This window comes from Hyperolius riggenbachi, chromosome 3, assembly GCF_040937935.1.
Source record: "Hyperolius riggenbachi isolate aHypRig1 chromosome 3, aHypRig1.pri, whole genome shotgun sequence".
Classification (NCBI taxonomy): Eukaryota; Metazoa; Chordata; class Amphibia; order Anura; family Hyperoliidae; genus Hyperolius; species Hyperolius riggenbachi.
In genome coordinates, this window is record NC_090648.1 from 224,428,574 (window position 1) to 224,447,089 (window position 18,516).

At 42.4% G+C, this 18,516-nt stretch overlaps 1 protein-coding gene across 2 annotated transcripts in view; it reads right to left on the minus strand.

Annotated features, from left to right (window-relative positions):
* Window positions 1–2,155, minus strand: part of ISL2 (ISL LIM homeobox 2) — a 38,658-nt gene extending 36,503 nt beyond the window's left edge. For both annotated transcript variants that reach the window (XM_068275844.1, XM_068275845.1), the window contains exons 1-2: window positions 2,008–2,155; window positions 597–786 (exon numbers count right to left, since the gene is read on the minus strand). In XM_068275844.1, the coding sequence (XP_068131945.1) occupies window positions 597–786; window positions 2,008–2,065 (248 nt within the window). In that variant the 5' untranslated portion in view covers window positions 2,066–2,155. The remainder of the gene's footprint in view (window positions 1–596; window positions 787–2,007) is intronic.
* Between the last annotated feature and the right edge of the window lie 16,361 nt (window positions 2,156–18,516).

An 18,516-nucleotide genomic window follows, 5' to 3' on the forward strand; every position in this document is an offset into this window, starting at 1 on the left:
ACACAAGATTTATTATTATTTTATTTTTCCATACAGCCAGCTAAAGACGTTTGCTGTTTGTCAATAAGTGACATGTACCGGTAACATAATAATAATAATAATAATGCGAGTAATAAAGAAAATACTACTGGCTACTGCAGGTGTAAAACTAGTAGTAATGGCAATCCATCTGTTTTGAATAATAATAATAACAACACCCTGGCTGTGCTGACTGGTAGCGGCATTAAGCACAGTAGTAGTGACAGTAGTACAACAGTGCTGCTCAGAGGGCAGACAGCAGAGGTGGGTAAGTTGTGTAGCAGCAAGCAGCAAGTAGTGAGTGACAGGGGACAATGAATGACAAGGGGCAGTGAGTGGCAGGGGACAGTGAATGACAAGGGGCAGTGAGTGACAGGGGACAATGAATGACAAGGGGCAGTGAGTGGCAGGGGACAGTGAATGACAAGGAGCAGTGAGTGGCAGGTGGCAGTGAGTGACAGGGGACAGTGAATGACAAGGAGCAGTGAGTGGCAGGGGGCAATGAATGACAAGGGGTAGTGACGAGTGACAGGGGACAGTGAATGACAGGGGGGCAGTAAGGAGGGTACAGCACTCACCTGATGTAATCTCTCTTGCAGTAGGTCTTCCCATCCCGCACAAAGCAGGTACAGTTCTCATCCAGGTACTGGCTGCACTCGGCACACTTGAGGCAGGCAGCATGCCACTCCAGGTCTGGGGACACCCGCAGGATGTACTGGTCCAGGATGTGACTCCCGCAGCCCACACACACTGCCATGCCAGGCTTCTCTGCCAGGAACAGGACAGGAGCACATGTCACATGGATGTCACTTACAACACCTAGCTGTGCCATGTGTAGGCTTGGCACTACCCTATACATAGATACACAGGACCATCAGCTTGTTCCTCACTAGTCACTGACTCTTGTGTTCTGAAATCCCAATATAATCTACATACAGCTAAGTAAACTATATCCAACACACACCATAACAGCACAACATCTCATTATATACAACAATCCAAAGCTGGATCTCAAAGAAAAAAATAGATTTCTAACAAGCAATTAAATGGTAATCTGACTGGCATAAAAAATCAAATAAAAATAGCACGGTAAAAAGTAATATTCGCTATTGTCACTAAAGCACAAAACCACTTGGCAGTCTTTTCATCTCTCGTTTATTCCAAGCAGCCATTCAGCCTTTCAATTCAGCTCTTGTGTGTACTATAGCCAGCAATAGGAAAACACTACATCGCCCAGAGCTGCCAGTGCAACAGTCACACTTAACAGTCACTGTAGCAAATCCTGTTTATTAGCGCTTAGTGAAACGGGACAATACTTGTGTGTTGGGATCAAATTCAAAGGCAGCCAGCTAGAAGTACAACTCCTGGGATGACTTCAATGGCACCGGGTAACCCGACACTGCTGGCTGACATCCTCTCTGCCTTCACTAAATATATATATATATATATATATATATATATATATATATATATATATATATATATATATATATATATATATATATATATATATATATATATATATATATTACATTATCTGCCATTATACTCTAAAAACCATTTCTCTACTGGTCTGTATATCCATCCATGTAGCTGTATAATCTACTATCACAGAGAAGAGAGAATATGTGACCGCTATTGAAAAGAACTGTCTGGTCTTGATAGAATACACATTACATTTACTACATAGTTTAACTATGCGCTGCTCTAATCAGGCAGTTAGTACAGTTACATTGCAATGCTATAAAGTATGAGCTGGGATACTGGGTGTTCTCTGCAGAGCTGTGTACACCATAAAGTGAGAAAGATCCATGCAGAGGATGGTTGGCAGGCAGCAGCAGCAGCTATAATAGGTGGAAGGGAAAAGTTAGGAGCAGCCTTCTGCTGGTGTTGCTGGGGTGGCACATCGTCCCCGCATGATTATTCTGCTGGGTGACAGGCAGAGAAGTTGGTGACAAGCCTAGAAGAAAAATGCTGGAGAGAACTTACTTTTGGCATGATCTCCCATAGCAGCCAGCAAGGGATAGGGGAGGATGAGATCCACCATACAGCTGCAGTGTGATGCTGGAGGCAGCACAGGGAGCCAGAGCTGCAGGATCCTGCTCACAGCTCCCAGCACTGGAGCCTGCACTGGAGACTGGAGTGTCCCACGCACGCTGCATGACGTCACGCCGCACAGCACAGGGGCTCAGCCCTAGGCATCAGAAATGACATGGTAGGCGTGTCCGCGGAATTCTTGCCGCTGATTGGGCGGGAGTTTAAATGGGCAGCTTTTTAAAAGAAGTGCCAGATGTTCAATCATGGTTTCTTAATATAAGGCATAATTCGGGTGATTTGGATAATTTGTGCCAGTAAAATGACTTTAAATATACATCCTTCATTATAATGACTTTAAAACAGCTTGGAGCCTTTTATGTGCATGTATATCAGTTTGCAACCTAGATAGTAGAATTATATTTATTTAAGTAATTTTATAGAGTAAATGCTGATAGCTATATATTTTATACAAATCATACTTTCACGTTATTGGAAATAATGGGCAAAAAAAGCTTATAGCTTGGAGTGTTTTACCTCGTGTTTTCTATTACTTAGCCATTAAACTGTAAGCTTGAGTGTTTCCAATACTGCTGTTTATATAGGTATTTATCTCCCCCTATGTTTGTGCAACTGTATACACCATATACTGTACACTGTCCAGTGCCACAGAAGCTGTTATAAAATAATACAAATGGTTGTTGTTATTATTATCTTATTATACAAATGCAATGCAGCAGCCAAAACACAGTGCAGGAGAACATGGTAATAAGTTGTCACATCTGTCCCCATAGGTGCAGATTTACCCTACACCTGCCTGCCTCGGTCCAAACAACCAGAGTATATATACAAATCGCTGCTGTTTTCAGTGGGAGGCCTGGAACCCACTACAAATTGCTATCGCTAGCGTTTTGTATGAGCGTTTTGTAAGCGATTTCATGAGCGTTTTTGGAAGCGATTTTAAAAAGTGTAAGCATTTTGCCAGCGATTGTGTAGCGATTAGCGGTTTTTAATTGTGATTGGTCCTTTCAATTAATTAAAAACATTTTTACAGTGTGCAGTAACTTCAAAACGCTAGCAAAATCGCTCTGTGCAGGTTTTGATGAGCGATTAGGCCAGCGTTTACATACTTTACATTGCAGAAACGCTAATGCTAAACGCGAAAAATGCAGCATGTCCTGCGTTTTGTGATTTGGTAATCGCAATCGCTCAAGTGGAATTTGGCCCATTAACAATAGCCGAGCATTGAATCGCTCCCTAAACGGTCAGAAAATCGCTCTAGTGGGTTCCAGCCTGGAGACCTGTACATTTTAGGAGAGGGACAAGCAGTAAATGGCACAGGGTGATGTGGGGCTGGAGTATGGGGGTGGAAATAATTACATTTTTTAACAATGCAGCTTTAGAGTTTTTCACCCATAATGTTTCACCTGACAAGTAGGGCTGGATGGACGTGTGTCAGTTCTAAGTAACTTCCGTTGCTTCCCTGCAGACACTGCCAGCCCAGTACAGGCAGTGGGGGGAGCTTGTGGTAAAACCATCATTAGACCAAAGGTGGAGCATGGAAATTACAACCTCATCAGCAATGTTTAGGTCAGATTTGTAGGAAGCTATGTAGTGGACTGTGATCATTTTAACCTATTTAAAGATAGCTCCACATGATTCAATACTCAATAGCAGCCTGATCCGGTAAGCAATTGATCACAAAGACAGTGGCTGAAATCTGGTAAAGAATGAATATATCCTGCTATATGTTACTGTCCAAAACTGACTAGAAGTTCATTGATCAGTCATTTTGCATTCAATAGATCACTGACTGATTCAGTCATTGACCTATGTATGGTCATCTTTATAGACTCTACAATATAGAGTGCAGGGGCGTAACAATAAACCCTGCAAGGGATGCCTCCGCAAGGGGGCCCAGAAGCCACAGGGGGCCCCATGGGGGAAAAGTTTGAGAGACTGACAAGCAACTAAGGGCATGGAGAGAAAACATATTCTATTCTCCTACCATTGTTATGTTGACTGCATGTGTCTACCACTCAGATAAGGAATCATACACACTTTGGAATTTGTACACTGTCCCTGCTCCTTAGGGTTCGTAAAAAAAAATCTGTCTCACACTGCAGCAGTTCTGATGACTTCATGTACAACATTACAAACAAAGGAGTCACAGTTGGAAAAAAAAGTTGTAGACCTTCCCTCAGAAGAGATTCCTAATTTCCTAGTTTCTTATCACACACAGGCTAATGACTTTATGGTGTCTGATTACTGGACACAGTGAAATGGGAAAGATTGATGTCTGACTGTTGCTGCCTCATTGAGAGCTTTTTGTCTCATACTGAGTCCCAGATCCTGTAATGAGAGTATCAATCAGTAACATTCTGAATGTTTTGACAAAGTTACAGTGAATACTATATCTTCTGTTCAGCATGTCATTGTTATTCCTCCATATAGCATGTGCTCTCATGTAGTAAAATAATATGACTGTGTGTGTATGTATATACTGGGAACAGAGCTGCGGCAAGTCCTTGTCGGCTGCAAGGGGCTGGAGGAAGCCCCGGGTAAGTAGATCTGGGGGTAGCATAGAATGCCTAACATTTCCTTTAAAGGGAACCTAAACTGAGAGGGATATGGATGTTTCCTTTTACACAATATCAGTTGCCTGGCAGTAGTGGTTGAATCACACACCTGAAACAAGCATGCAGCTAACCCAGTCTGACTTCAGTTAGAGCACCTGATCTGCATGCTTGTTCAGGGGCTGTGGCTAAAAATATTAGAGACACAGGATTAGCAGGAGAGCAAGGCAACTGGTATTATTTTAAAAGGAAAAATCCATATCCTTCTCAGTTTAGGTTCCCTTTAAGTCTAAGTGTTTTTCTCTGCGTGGGGAAAACACATTGATCCTCAGTATTCCTGTGCAGAAAGCGCTTCCAAATTTTCGCAGGGGGGCCCAGTGATGTCTAGTTACGCCCCTGATAGAGTGTTCAAAATATTAATTTGTTTAAATAGCTTCATGAAAGGCTAGCATTACTTTTGCAATACATGGGTTAATGGTGGTCTGATCAGACAAATGATGATGGATGATGGAATGGACAATAGGCACTGAAGTCAGAATCGACAGCAAAAGGTGAGGTAAGGGTTATAGTACTGTTGTCTGCAGGAATGAGGACTCAATCAGTAGCGTAGCTAAGGAGCTTTGGGCAAGTTTTACATTGGGCCCCCCAAGCATTGAATACATAACAATTCATATGGTGCAACACCTGTCAAGGACATCCACCGTATGAGAGGTGTAAGCAGAGGAGGGGAGCACATTGATAATGATTACCACTATTCAAAATGTATATAGAAGTGATCATTAGCAGCATACCACCATTGACGAGCTAATACTGCACTTGAGGAAGGGCCCCTAGTAGGCCCCCCTGGTCTAAGGGCCCCATTGCATTCCCAACCTCTGCATCCCCTATTGCTATGCTACTGGACTCAAACCTTCAGGCCATAGATGTGTACCAAGGCTATAGCCGCATGACACATTCTGTGGCGGGACGATAGTGAAGCACTCCATAGAGCAGCTTTGAGTAGGAGGGGTGAGGAGGAGAGCAATGTGGTCGGCTGAGGTGATCCATCACTCTGTATCACTTAGTGACACATTAGGAAGGCTGTACATACACTAGAGATTCTTGCCAGAGATGGTCAATTCTGGCTGTCTGCCTTGGCAAATAACTTATCTTGCGTTATAAGTTATAAGTAAATAACGTATCCAGCTTTATGCTGAGAATACACAATGAGATTTTTCAGGAGATTTACCATCCAATTGACTTTCCAATCAATTTTTTGATCGTTTTTCTGATCAATTTCTATTCACTTCTATGAGAAATCGATCAGAAAAACTATCCATCAGATCGGAACTGTTGAAAATTGTCTATTGGACTATCTATCTGGCAAAAAAAAATCTCATGGTGTATTCCCAGCATTAGGTATGGGAGGTAAGATGTACATGTAGATAACAATGGTTAAAGTGTATCAGAACTGACTTAAACTAAAAGATTTATACATACCTGGGGCTTCCTCCAGTACCATCCGTACAGATCGCTCCCACGCCGCCGTCTGCAGTCTTCTCTGTTGCCAGTACTGGGTCCCGTAACTTCCTCCAGTTGCGGCCAGTCTGCACAAAAGAAGTACATATCTCTCCGGTGGCTGACGGAGAGATACGTAAAGAGCGCACTTCTCTTGCGTCTGACTGGCCGTGACTGGCTGAAGTTAAGAGACCTAGTACTGGAGCTGGAAAAGGTGGAGGATGGCGGTGTGGGAGCGATCCGTGTGGATGGGACTGGAGTAAGCCCCAGGTATGTATAAATCGTTTAGTTTAAGTCAGTTGTGGTACACTTTAACTATTGTTATCTACATGTAAATCTTACCTTCCGAAAAAGATATTTCCTGAAACTGCAAACAAGGAGCATGCAGCATTTATTTTTATTTTTAGATTTTTGGATCGATCGAGTTTCATTGTTAAATAATCGCTCCAGAACTGCTTTCCCATACAGTGAAAATTTGCAGGAAAATGGCTTAATAAACCTCTTCGGATTTTAGTGTTTTGTGAGTCCCAGCGTGAATGAGACTTTACACTGTACTAGTGCTTTGCCAATCACCAGCTAATCCACACAATCAGCTAGCCTCCTGAAAGAGCCACAAGTGTAAACCAGCCATGATTGGCCAGATAGGTTAAATTAGGCACTTGCTGTCCATGTAGCGCTGCTTAGAGGGCAGTAAGGAAGATGGATTGCTACAATCATTCCAATTCCAGAGGATTGGTTCTAGGCCAGCATAAGGCCTGGAACCCACTGAAATCCGCAAACGCAAAACGCAACCGCTAGCGTTTTGCATGAGCGGTTTGCAAGCGGATTCATGCGAGTTTTCGGTCGCGTTTTGCAACAGTGTATTTTTTTCCTTAGCGGTTGTGTAGCGTTTTGCGTTTTTATCCTGATTGGTCCTGTGAATTATTTTTAATTTTGTTACAGTGTGCTGAACCGCAAAACGCTAGCAAAACCGCTCAGTTTAGGTTTTGCTGAGCGTTTCTGCTAGCGTTTCAATACTTTACATTGAAGCGCTAACGCTCCCAAAATGCTGCAGGTCCTGCGTTTGCGTTTCTGGGAAACGCAAACGCTCCTGTGGAAGTTGTCCCATCCATTAACATCAGCTGCGAGCATGCTCTAAATATAAGCCCTGCCCCCGAAGTGAGCTCTAGCGGCAGTTAGGGGAAAAAGTACAGCAACTTGTTTTTCTACTGGAGTCCATGGTCTTGCAGGAAGGTCCATGGCTCCATCACTGCTGGGCCAATCACTGTACTAGCAGCTTATCAGTGAGTGCAGTGATTGGCCCAATAATGAAGCCATGGTCCCGCCTGTGAGAGCGTTGGCTCCAGTAGAAACACAAGTTGTCATACTTCTTCCCCATAGGGTGAAGCATGGGGACATAGCGGCATGGAGCTGGGAGAAAGAAGGGGATGCAGGGGGACATTCAAGGACACAGGGGACAGGGTGGCATGGATCTGGGGGTTAGAGTAGGATGCAGGGGAACATCAGAGGACATGGGGATAGCATAGCAGGAGACACTGAGAACGTAGTGGGACACAGGAGGACAGGAGGACACAGCCAGTACAGAAGGGTGCACCAGGACTCGGAGGACACTAAAGCGGGACATAGGTGCACACAAGAGGTGTCTCCAGCAGTGGAAGAGATGGCACAGTGGGGAAGGCAGGAGGACACACAGCACAGGAACCTGTGCGTTCATAGAAATATAAGACATCCCCTAAAAATAAGGGTTAGCACATCTTTTGCTGCAAAAAGGAGAGGGGTGTCACTAACATGCATTTCAATTTTCTGAAAGCTGAGATTTCTTTTCACGAGATTTTCTGATTCCATTCATTATGTTGTGTAAAAAATCTGGGTAGGTTCCTCTCTTTATAACTTATGTCATATATAGGCATTATTGTTATAAATAGGCATGTATGAATGACTCTGCTTTCACACGAGTAAAGTAGCTGCTGGTTCATTGTATGTCTTTTAAGTTTATTTATTTTTTTGCGTAGTTTCCGCATTGTACAGAAACAGAAACAATGAAAAAAAGGTACTGTACATTTCAAGGCTGTATTTATGTACAGGTGTAGGCTGAATCTGCTCTATACCCATATTTCTCAGCAGGAAAATGATTTTGATGCTTTTCCGTTCTGCTATATGTCAGTTAGCATTAGTGCTTTTACATCTCAGGATTCCTTCACTCAATAAGAACAAATACTGTAAGCACGAGGACACTTTCTGTACGTTCTGTCACGCTTCTATTTTCCCCGTACGCGTTGTTCTTGCTAGAGAGAGCCATCTACTGGTCATAAATGGGTATAGAACATGGGAAATAATAGCCACGCATTTTGCAGATGAATTATTACGGTATCAACCAAAGCCTGTTTTGGATCGGCTTAGCAGAGGGAAAAAAAAAAATCACAACTTTGGTTTGAGTCCTTTAAAGTAATCACAAGGGAAAATAAGACATTACAGTAGTCACACACATTTGAGATTGTTGAGTGATCTATTTTTAACCATCACTGATATATTGTAATTTATTGAAAGCAATCTTAAAGGCTTAGTTCAGCATCCTTAAACATATATGATAATAAAATTAGCCTTTAGCAATGCAAATAAGGTTTGTGTATTGCAGGTTTGTGCTTTTTGCAATAAACATATTAATTAGTTCCCCTGCCTGTTGAACTAGTAGTGCAAATCTTATTGGAGAGACAGCTTTTCAAACTCCTCCCCTTATCCTATCATTATCCCCAGATGCAGCTGCATAGTGGGTGCCTATCCACAGCCCATGCCAGATGCTAGCAAGCCCCCGGCTAATGGATGGGAGCAGATGACAAAATCTTTACATATACACTGTACACATATAAAAACATTACAACTCACCATTGGATGATGAGGGTCAGTGATAGCCATAAAAATATATATCAATAATGTAAGTTACTGTCAAAAAATCAACTCCTAGCTACTAGCCCCTCTAAGAAGCAGAGGTTCATGTGCGCCATACATCTAGTTTGTATAACATCCACCCAACATTGCCTAAAGATCTAGTATGCCGGATCCTTAGGAACCACCAATGCCCAAACAGCCTCAGATAGCATTGTTCTCACTGCTCCTCTCTGCCTGTTGGAAACTTCTCCATCTTGTGCACTTGTTGTCCCTAACCTCCCCATCCATAGCAAGAGGTGCGTCGCTAGCCTAGAGGCTAGCAATGGGTTTGTATGGACCTTAGCTACAAACCGTCCTTGAGGGATCAAGCCCCTGCTGGGTGACAGAAATGGAAAATATGTTCTTAGCTTTACTCATGGAAGCATGGAAGAGGTAAGCACCAGCAAGTTATTCAGAGTCCAAGACCAGATATAACACACACACACACACACACGCACGCACGCACGCACGCACGCACGCACGCACGCACACACACACACACACACACACACACACACACCTTTAACGTACTAACAAAGACAATCAAATTCAGAAGTGACTTATTCTGCACCTTCAAGCCCCACCAGACACACCTATTATTTTGGTGGTTCCCTCCCCATTCCATTATTCGTTCAAGATTCGTTTATAATGTAAAATAAACATATTTTTTAGATACAAACAGCACATGTAGTCCATCTCCCTGGAGTTTAATGTAGAATAAATAAAGTGGACTATAACCCTGCATTTCAACTTTGCTCTAAAACATTATTTACAGTATATTATATGCAACCAGCATTTTTTTTACTAGACCAGCATTGGAAGGGTTACACACAGAGCTTTAAAGTTCCTGGAGAGAAATGGAGACGCATCCGAAGCTTACATAGATACATTTTGTTTACTTAAATGTATCTAAGTGTGGAATGTGACTCACTCTCTCTGACTGTGCAGGAGCTGGAGGACAGCCAAAGAGTGTGTAACATTTCTCACTTGTTACATTCTATTTAGTTAAATGTATCTATCTGAACTTCGGATGCGTCTGCATATCTCTCCATGGAACTTTAAACCTCTGTGTGTAACCCTTCCAATGCTGGTCTAGTAAAAAAAATGCTGGTTGCATATAATATGCTGTAAATAATGTTTTAGAGCAAAGTTGAAATGCAGGGTTATATTCCGCTCTTTAAAATCAGGTCATGAGAGGGAGAGTAGCTCAACCTCAACCTCCCTGGTTTAGGATGGAGAGTTGGAGACTATTTAGAGTCTGTGAAAAAGAGCCTGCTGTGCAACCTCTGGTAAGTTAATGAATATGAGCAGAGTGTAACTATACTACCAGATACTTTTGAACATATGTTCTCTGTGGCCAGGGTCGTATTAAACATTATTATTTTCCATTTACTGCTGAAAAAAGAGAGATGGATCCCACACAACATGGTAAAAGAACAGATACGTTTGGTGCACAGAGCTCCAGAGAAACAAGCCACACAGGCCTAGGCACTAAGGCTGTTTTCCTGAGGGATAGAGACATAACTAGAAATCATGTGGCCCCCATAGCAAAATTTGGTTGCTGCCCCTCCCCCCTTAACCCCCCCAAAAAGATAAAACACCTTTGTACCTTCTTACACACCAATTTTAGCTAGCCAGATGTACTCCTCAGTATTAAGAAGGCCCTCCCCCCGTTTCAATAGCCAAAGGTACCCAATATAGGTATCCAAAGGTAGACCCAAAGTATTGGTAGTCTCCTCAGTATAGGTAGACAGAGGAGTCCCGAGTATAGGAAGCCAGAAGTAGCCTCCCTCCAGTATAGGTAGCCTGAAGTGACCCCCATGCAGAGTAGTGCAAGTGGAGAAAAGGAGTCAGGTCGCATTCATAGTGCCACGTTGCGGAGCTGCGCTATAGAGTCTTTTAACACAGATTACCGCACTGCAATGATAATCCTTTGGGCCGCTCACATTGCGACGTTACAGTCTCGTTAAAAAAATGTTGCATTGTGGTACCTCACTACTTACAGTGCATTACCTCTTAACGTTGCATTAAACCGCAACATCCCACTAAGAAATCACTTCTCCAGGCTCCTTCCTGATCACTGGTGGAGCCTGGAGAAGCGGGTCCTCTCTCCGCTCCACTCCCACTACTCTATACCTCAAGAGGCCAGGCGATGACCCCCTTAATGCCACCAGTCATGACACCAAGCCCCCTTTGGCTACAAGTCCCATAGCAGCTGCTATTGCTGCTTTGGTGATCTCCACACCACTGTTGTAGGAATATTTGCATTCGCTGTTCCCTTTGTCATGTATCACTTTGTGAGCATTTTAGTAAATGTACCACAAACCATAAACACTGTGATCTTCAGTAACCAATGTGTAGTCAGGGAAAACCCTGGCCTGACGTGAGACAAGACAAATCAGCCAATCTTTTATGGAGAGACTAGCTGATTGCCCGGTGTTGCCCAGGTACGTATTTAGCTGGTGTTGGCTCTGCCCACATTTTTCTAACCCTAACACACAATTACTCAATTCCTCAGTGACCTCGTTTGTGAGCTTTCTTTGGCATCAATAATTTGCATTGAAATTAAACAAATCTGATTGGCTGTGGCTCCACCCCCTTTTCTGAATTTGAACCCCAGTCACCCAATGACTAACTGTACCAGGTTTGAGGCTTGTGCCAGAATGGCAGTAATTAAATATTCCCCTTGAAAATCAATAGGTGAATTTTGATTGGCTTTTGTAGGCTCCACTCACTTTTCTGAATATTAATCCCAATCACCCTGTGACCAACTGTACAAAGTTTGAGAAACCTTCCATATACAGTGTAAGAATGGCTGCAGTTTACATTTTCCCAGTGAAATTTGTATTTGTCTCCACCTACTTTTTGGTTATGGGGATAAAAAGTATCATGTACAGTATGTTATTCCAGGTAATGTACTATGTTTTTGCCAAATATCATTGAAATCTGTTCAGTCATTGTTGCGTGATTGAGCAACAAACATCCAAACTTTTGCATTTATAATATTAGTGAGATTACAGGTAGTGCTGGATCATCCATAAGGCATATGCATAATGCTGGGTACACACGATTAATTTTTCCTCTCAATCGATAGATTCGATAGATAATTCCCGTCATGTCCGATATTACTTCCGATCGATTCTGTGCTCGATTTCTCATAGAAGTAAATGGAAAAAAATAAGAAAAACGAGTGGAAGATAAGAGAATCAAGTGCAGAATTGAGTGCAGAATTGAGTGCAGAATCGAGCAGAAAAAAATGATCGGGTGGAAAAACATATCGTGTGCACCCAGCATTAGATTAGCTCCAGGCAGCCGCCACTTCCGCATCATCTGACGGCATTCCTTGCTTCCCTACCGCTGTGAGCCAGTACAGCGCTTCCAGCCATCCCTCTGGGCGAGCGAGCACGGCTCGAGACAGCTTTTATAGGCTAAGGAAACAGGTGTGAGGCTGGTCAGCTGACACAGTGATCAGCTGACACTCGGGAAGCCTCTGATTGGCTGGGAGTTCGGGGGTGTGCTTGCACGTTACCCCAGTATATAAGACTTGGCGTGTCATTTTCACGGTGTCCGTTATAGCTATCAGTTATCTGAGCGCTGGACCTTGCTATACTACTGAGTCTAGTTAGTGATCCTCAGAGCTATATATATATTGCATACCCTGCTGATATATATGTACTCTAGTTAGTTTAGTATTGTATATTGTATTCTTGATTGTTATTCTGTGTATGACCCGGCGTGCCCTCCACTTCGATTAAAGTCTCATCCCTCTGTACTATAGTCATCTGATTCTCGATATAGACCTCAGCTAGCCTAACGACCCTTTCTCTGTCTCATTCCGTTTGTACCTCAAAACATCTGATCCTATGTGTATGACCTCAGCCTGTATAACGACTTAGCACCTGTTTCAGCCCATTTGTACTTTAGCCATCTGATTACCAGTGTATGAATTTAGCCTGTTAATTGACCTAGCTCTGTCTTAGTCCTTTTGTACCGCATATTCTGACTTCACGTGTATGACCCCAGGTGACGATCTGACTTCGATTTGTTGTATTCTCAGTGTACACTTACAGCCAGTGCTACAGTTAAGGATTTGTTGTAATTTTAAATTTGGTAAAACTTGTTTAAGACAAAAAAGGGGGCGGACTAGCATCATCTAATCAACATAAGTATAAATCAACCCTGGAATGTGCAGCATAACCAGAAATAACATGATACAATAACAAAATTAGGAGAAAGTAGTAAAAGAGCCGAACCAAACCAAAAGATTGATCATAATAAAGATACGTTTATTGTCAACATGATTAAAAACCGCTAAAAACACACAATATCCACAGTGGGGTCCAGAATAAATAATCAAATGCAAAGTATTGCACAATAATATTGCACATACCCAAGTAATGATATCAATATATTTCAAGCCTATAGAAACAGGTAAGAAAAAAGTGCAAATGCTGATAGTGCTAATGATGGGAAACCAATATTGCCAGCAAAAAGTGCCAGGAAGATAATGCAACGCTGAAGAAATAAACCACAACCCATAGGAAATAGGAAAATAAGTGTCCTGTGTCCCAACACCCAAGTGTGTAAGAAGGAGCGAATTTAGATCAATCATACCACTGGATAGACAAGAAGGATGTGTACCACCCGGGTCCCCCACTGTCCCTATATGAATATGTCATGCACACATCAGATTAGAGTAAATTAGATCATTTCATCAAAAAGACTGATTAGCTACATATATTTGAGACCATACTAGGCAATGGATATAGTTATTAAGCTCTCTCACTTTTTGTTGTGCCAAGCTGTTGGCAGAATGAGGTTGTCCTTGCTCGACAGAACAAGCAAAATAACTGTTTTAGTATGGCTTGCATCATAATGGTGAGTGCACTTTCTATGGTCCAGCTTCCATTTATTATTCAACTTTTGTGCATGTACTTCTAATTGTCTGAACATAGCCATTAGCGGAACTAAATAAGTAATAGCACTCAGGCAGTACCTGGGCATAAAGCATTCATACAACATTTCACACAATTTCCTTTTAGAAATAGATGGAGAAATGCTCAATGAAGGATATACTGTATGAGCAATATTTCCAAAGCATTGCACCCATACCTTGTAATGACCAAAACTGTTAGTTTTGGTTTGCCTGAATTTTTTTTTACAAAAAAACCTAAACAAAACAAAAACAAGAGTTTCCCAAAAAACACAAGATTAGCAGAAAATGCTTGAAGTCTACAGAGAAGCAAAACTAGGACGATGTTGAGCATTTTTGTAGCAGTGTAACAGGCTTAACCACTTGAGGACCACAGTGGTAAACCCCCCTAAAGACCAGGCTGCTTTTTACTTAATTGGCCACTGCAGCTTTAAGGCCAAGCTGCAGGGCCGCACAACACAACAGCACACAAGTGATTCCCCCCCCCCCCCCTTTCTACCCACCAACAGAGCTCCCTGTTGGTGGGGTCTGATCGCCCCCCTTGTGTTAATTTTTTTTTAAATAAATATTTGTTGTTGTTTTTGTAATTTTTTTTTCCTAGTCCTCTTTTTTTGTGTTATTCCTAATCCCCTCCCTCCCCCCAGCCGGCCAATCACGGCGATCGGCTGTCATAGGCTTCTGCCTATGAGAGACGATCGTTCTCTTGTCCCCAGTGCAGAGCTGCTGCTGATCGCAGCGCTGCACTGTGTAAATAGACGGCAATCACGCCGTCTAACAGTCTCCCGAGCGGCAATCGCCGCTCGGAGACTGAAGTCGGGGCGGAGCTCCGCCCCCGAGCAGGAGATGCGATCTCCTGCAAATCCCAGCCCCAGGACTTGACGCCAATTGGCGTTAAGCGGTCCTGGGGCTGCCACCGCGACCACGCCCATTGGCGTGGGGCGGTTTTTAAGTAGTTAAAGCACACCTGAAGTGAGAGGGATATAGAGGCTGCAATATTTATATCCTTTTAAACAAAGCAGATTGCCTAGCTGTCTTGTAATCATCTGTCTCTAATACTTTTAGCCACAGACCCTGAAAAAGCATGCAGATCAGGTGTTTGACTTCATTTGCCGCATACTTGTTTCAGGTGTGTGATTCACGCTACTGATCCATGAAAGATCAGCAGGATGCCGGGCAACTGGTATTGTTTAAAATAAAATAAATATGGATGCCTCTATATACAGTGCTGCCCATAATTATTCATATCCCTGGCAAATTGTGATTACAAGTTACTTTTATTCAACCAGCAAGTAATTTTTTGATGGGAAATGACATAGGTGTCTCCCAAAAGATAACAAGACGATGTACAAGAGGCATTAATGTGGGGGAAAAAATCAGTTTTTATTTAAATTTAAGCAAAAGGTGTCTAGTCCAAAATTATTCATACCGTTCACAGTCTGTGGGAAAATCCAAAGTTCTATACTATTCCAAATAGTCCAAGCCGTTCTAAAGCATCCTAATTACCCTGATTAATTGTGAACAGCTGTTTTAATCAACTCAACAGGTGAAACACAGCAGCTCTCTGCAGTTGGTTTGTGGACAGGCATGGCTAAGACAAAGGCGCTCAGTGAGGACCTGCGGCTGCGCATTGTGGCTGCTCACAAGTCAGAAAAGGGCTACAAGGCACTTTCTAAATGTTTTCCAGTTCCAGTGGCTACAATGCAAATTATTATTAAAAATAGAAGATGTTCTGCACTATGGAAAAACTCAGAGGATGTGGTCGGAAGCCAAAAGTGACAACTGTGCTGGCAAGAAGGATAGTGAGAGAGGTGAAAAAAAAATCCAAGGATCACCACCAAGGCCATCCTGGTGAGTCTGGGCTCTGCTGGTGGCAATGACTCAAGGCAGACAATCCAATGGACACTGCACACTGCTGGGTTCCACTGATGCAGAACAAGGACACCACTTCTCCAGATAAGGCACACAAAAGCTTGCTTGGCCTTTGCAAATGCTCATCTAGACCAGGGTTTCTCAACATTTTATTGGTATGTACCCCTTATAAAACCCTGTACTCACCAAGTACCCCCTAGCAGAGTAAACATTATCACAAGTACCCCTTGACAAATATGTATTTAATCGTAGTACATGAGATTTGGTTCTAAACAATTTTCAAGCATTCACTATTGCTTTTAATTAGCTAAAATACTAATTTGGCATTGTTTAAATAAGTTTTATCATTTTCTAAAACTCTAAATTTGTTATTCTTGGTTAAGTATATCAAGCCCGAGTACCCCCTGGAACCATCATAAGTACCCCCTGGGGTACGCGTACCACACATTGAGAACCTAGGATCTAGACAAAGAAGAAGACTTCTGGTCTTCTGTGAAACAAAAAATGAATTGTTTGGTCACAATGATGTTTCCTTCATTTGGCGTAAATAAGGAGAAGCCTTCAACCCAAAGAACACCATCCCCACTGTCAAACATGGTGGTAGCAACCTAATGCTTTGGGGGTATCTTTCAGCCAATGAACCAGGGAACCTAGTCACAGTAAACGCCACAATAAAAAAAAAATAGTACATGAGGATTCTCAACAACAACATCAGACAGTCTGCAGAGAAACTTGGCCTTGGCCACCAATGGACATTTCAGCACGACTATGACCCAAAACATACAGCAAAAGTGGTGAAGAAATGGTTAGCTGACAACAACATTAACGTTTTGGAGTGGCCCAGCCTGAGTCCTGAATTGAATCCAACTGAGAATCTGTGGAAGAAGCTAAAGATCGGGGCAATGGCAAGAAGACCCTGCAACCTGAAAGATTTGGAGCTCATTGCCAAAGATGAATGGGCAAAAATAACCCGTGGAGACATGCAAAAAGCTGGTCTGCAATTATAGGAAGAGTTTGATTGCTGTAATAGCTAATAAAGGCTTTTATATTGATTATTGACAAGGGTATGAATAATTTTGGACTGGACACTTTTTGCTCAAATGTAAATAAAAGCTGAGAAATGTATTTCTTGCTTTCCGGTGGCTTAACCTCCTTAGCGGTAACCCCGTGCTGGACACGGGGTAAGCCGTGCAGGAGGATTTCTCAGGCTCGCTGGGCCGATCTGCATAATTTTTGTTTTTATACACGCAGCTAGCACTTTGCTAGCTGCGTGTTACTTACGATTGCCGCCACTCCGCGCCGATTCGCCGCTACCCGCCGCATCAGAGGGTGCCCCCCCCGAGACCCGTGCGCTGCCTGGCCAATCAGTGCCAGGCAGCGCTGAGGAGTGGATCGGGACTCCCTCTGATGTCACGACGCCGGTGATGTCATCGCGCGTGTCGCCATGGCGACGGGGAAGCCCTCATGGAAATCCCGTTCAGAACGGGATTTCCAGATGGGCATACGCGCCGGCAACGATCGGCGCGTATGGGGGGACGCCGCAGGGAGGGGGGAAGCATGTAGCTAGCGCTAGGCTAGCTACATGCTAAAAAAAAAAAAAGGTTAAAAAAAATCATACCGCCAGGGAGGTTAAAAAGCATTTTATTGACAAGTTTAAAAATATCCCCTAGGAGAAAACTCAAGAGAAAAAGTGAATTTCATATGGGCCAAAATCTCTTACGCCATTAAGTATTTATGGAAAATGTAATACTTTTAGTTACATTGGGCAAGGATACTACTTTTACATTGAAAAGCATCCACAGTTGTTATTAGTAGTTATTGAATAGTGAGACTTTGATTATACTGAAGACCATTTACTGTTGTAAGTAGTAGGTATTGGATAGTAAGACGTTGGTCGAGGTCGAGATAAAATGTATCCTTATGATAACATATTAAAGCTCAGGAGGTTGAACTTAAGTTATGCAGCTATTTGACCTAGATAATTGTGCAAATTATTATCAGTAATAGGAGACATATCAAATATAATTCACTCATCAGTTCAGTGCATACACAATGATTAGACTGACAGGTTTGCTGGCAAAATTTGTAAAGACATCGTATAAAAGAGTAAAACTGAAAACATATTCTGACTATATATATATATATATATATATATATATATATATATATATATATATATATATATATATATATATATATATATATATATGTGTGTGTTCTCCAACTTTTTGTCACATTTGTGCTGTTGTTGAAAGAAGTAGGATCCTTAATGGATGCATCAATAATAAATGTCATTCTGACAGTTACAATGTTTTCCACATGTGAATATTTTATATGATGTTTTTTTCTGTGTGCTCTTAAAAGGAAGAAGTAATGAATTCACATGGTAAAACCATCCTTCCAGACAGGCCCCGAGCCCTGTAACCTCTCAGCTGCTGGCTCATCTACAATTATCAGTATCTGAAAATGGCCAAGAAAACTGTGTCAATTGTCTGACCTTAAAATTGGAACTTTTGCCCTGTCTGTGCTCATAACAGCTATTATTCCCCCACTGGACGTCATTTCAGTAGGCTCTGTCTGCTAAAGTTTTAAGGTACAGATTGCAAGGAATAGAGATCAAACTATTAACTGCTAAAGTCCTGCACAAGCTGTCTGCAGGGCCTT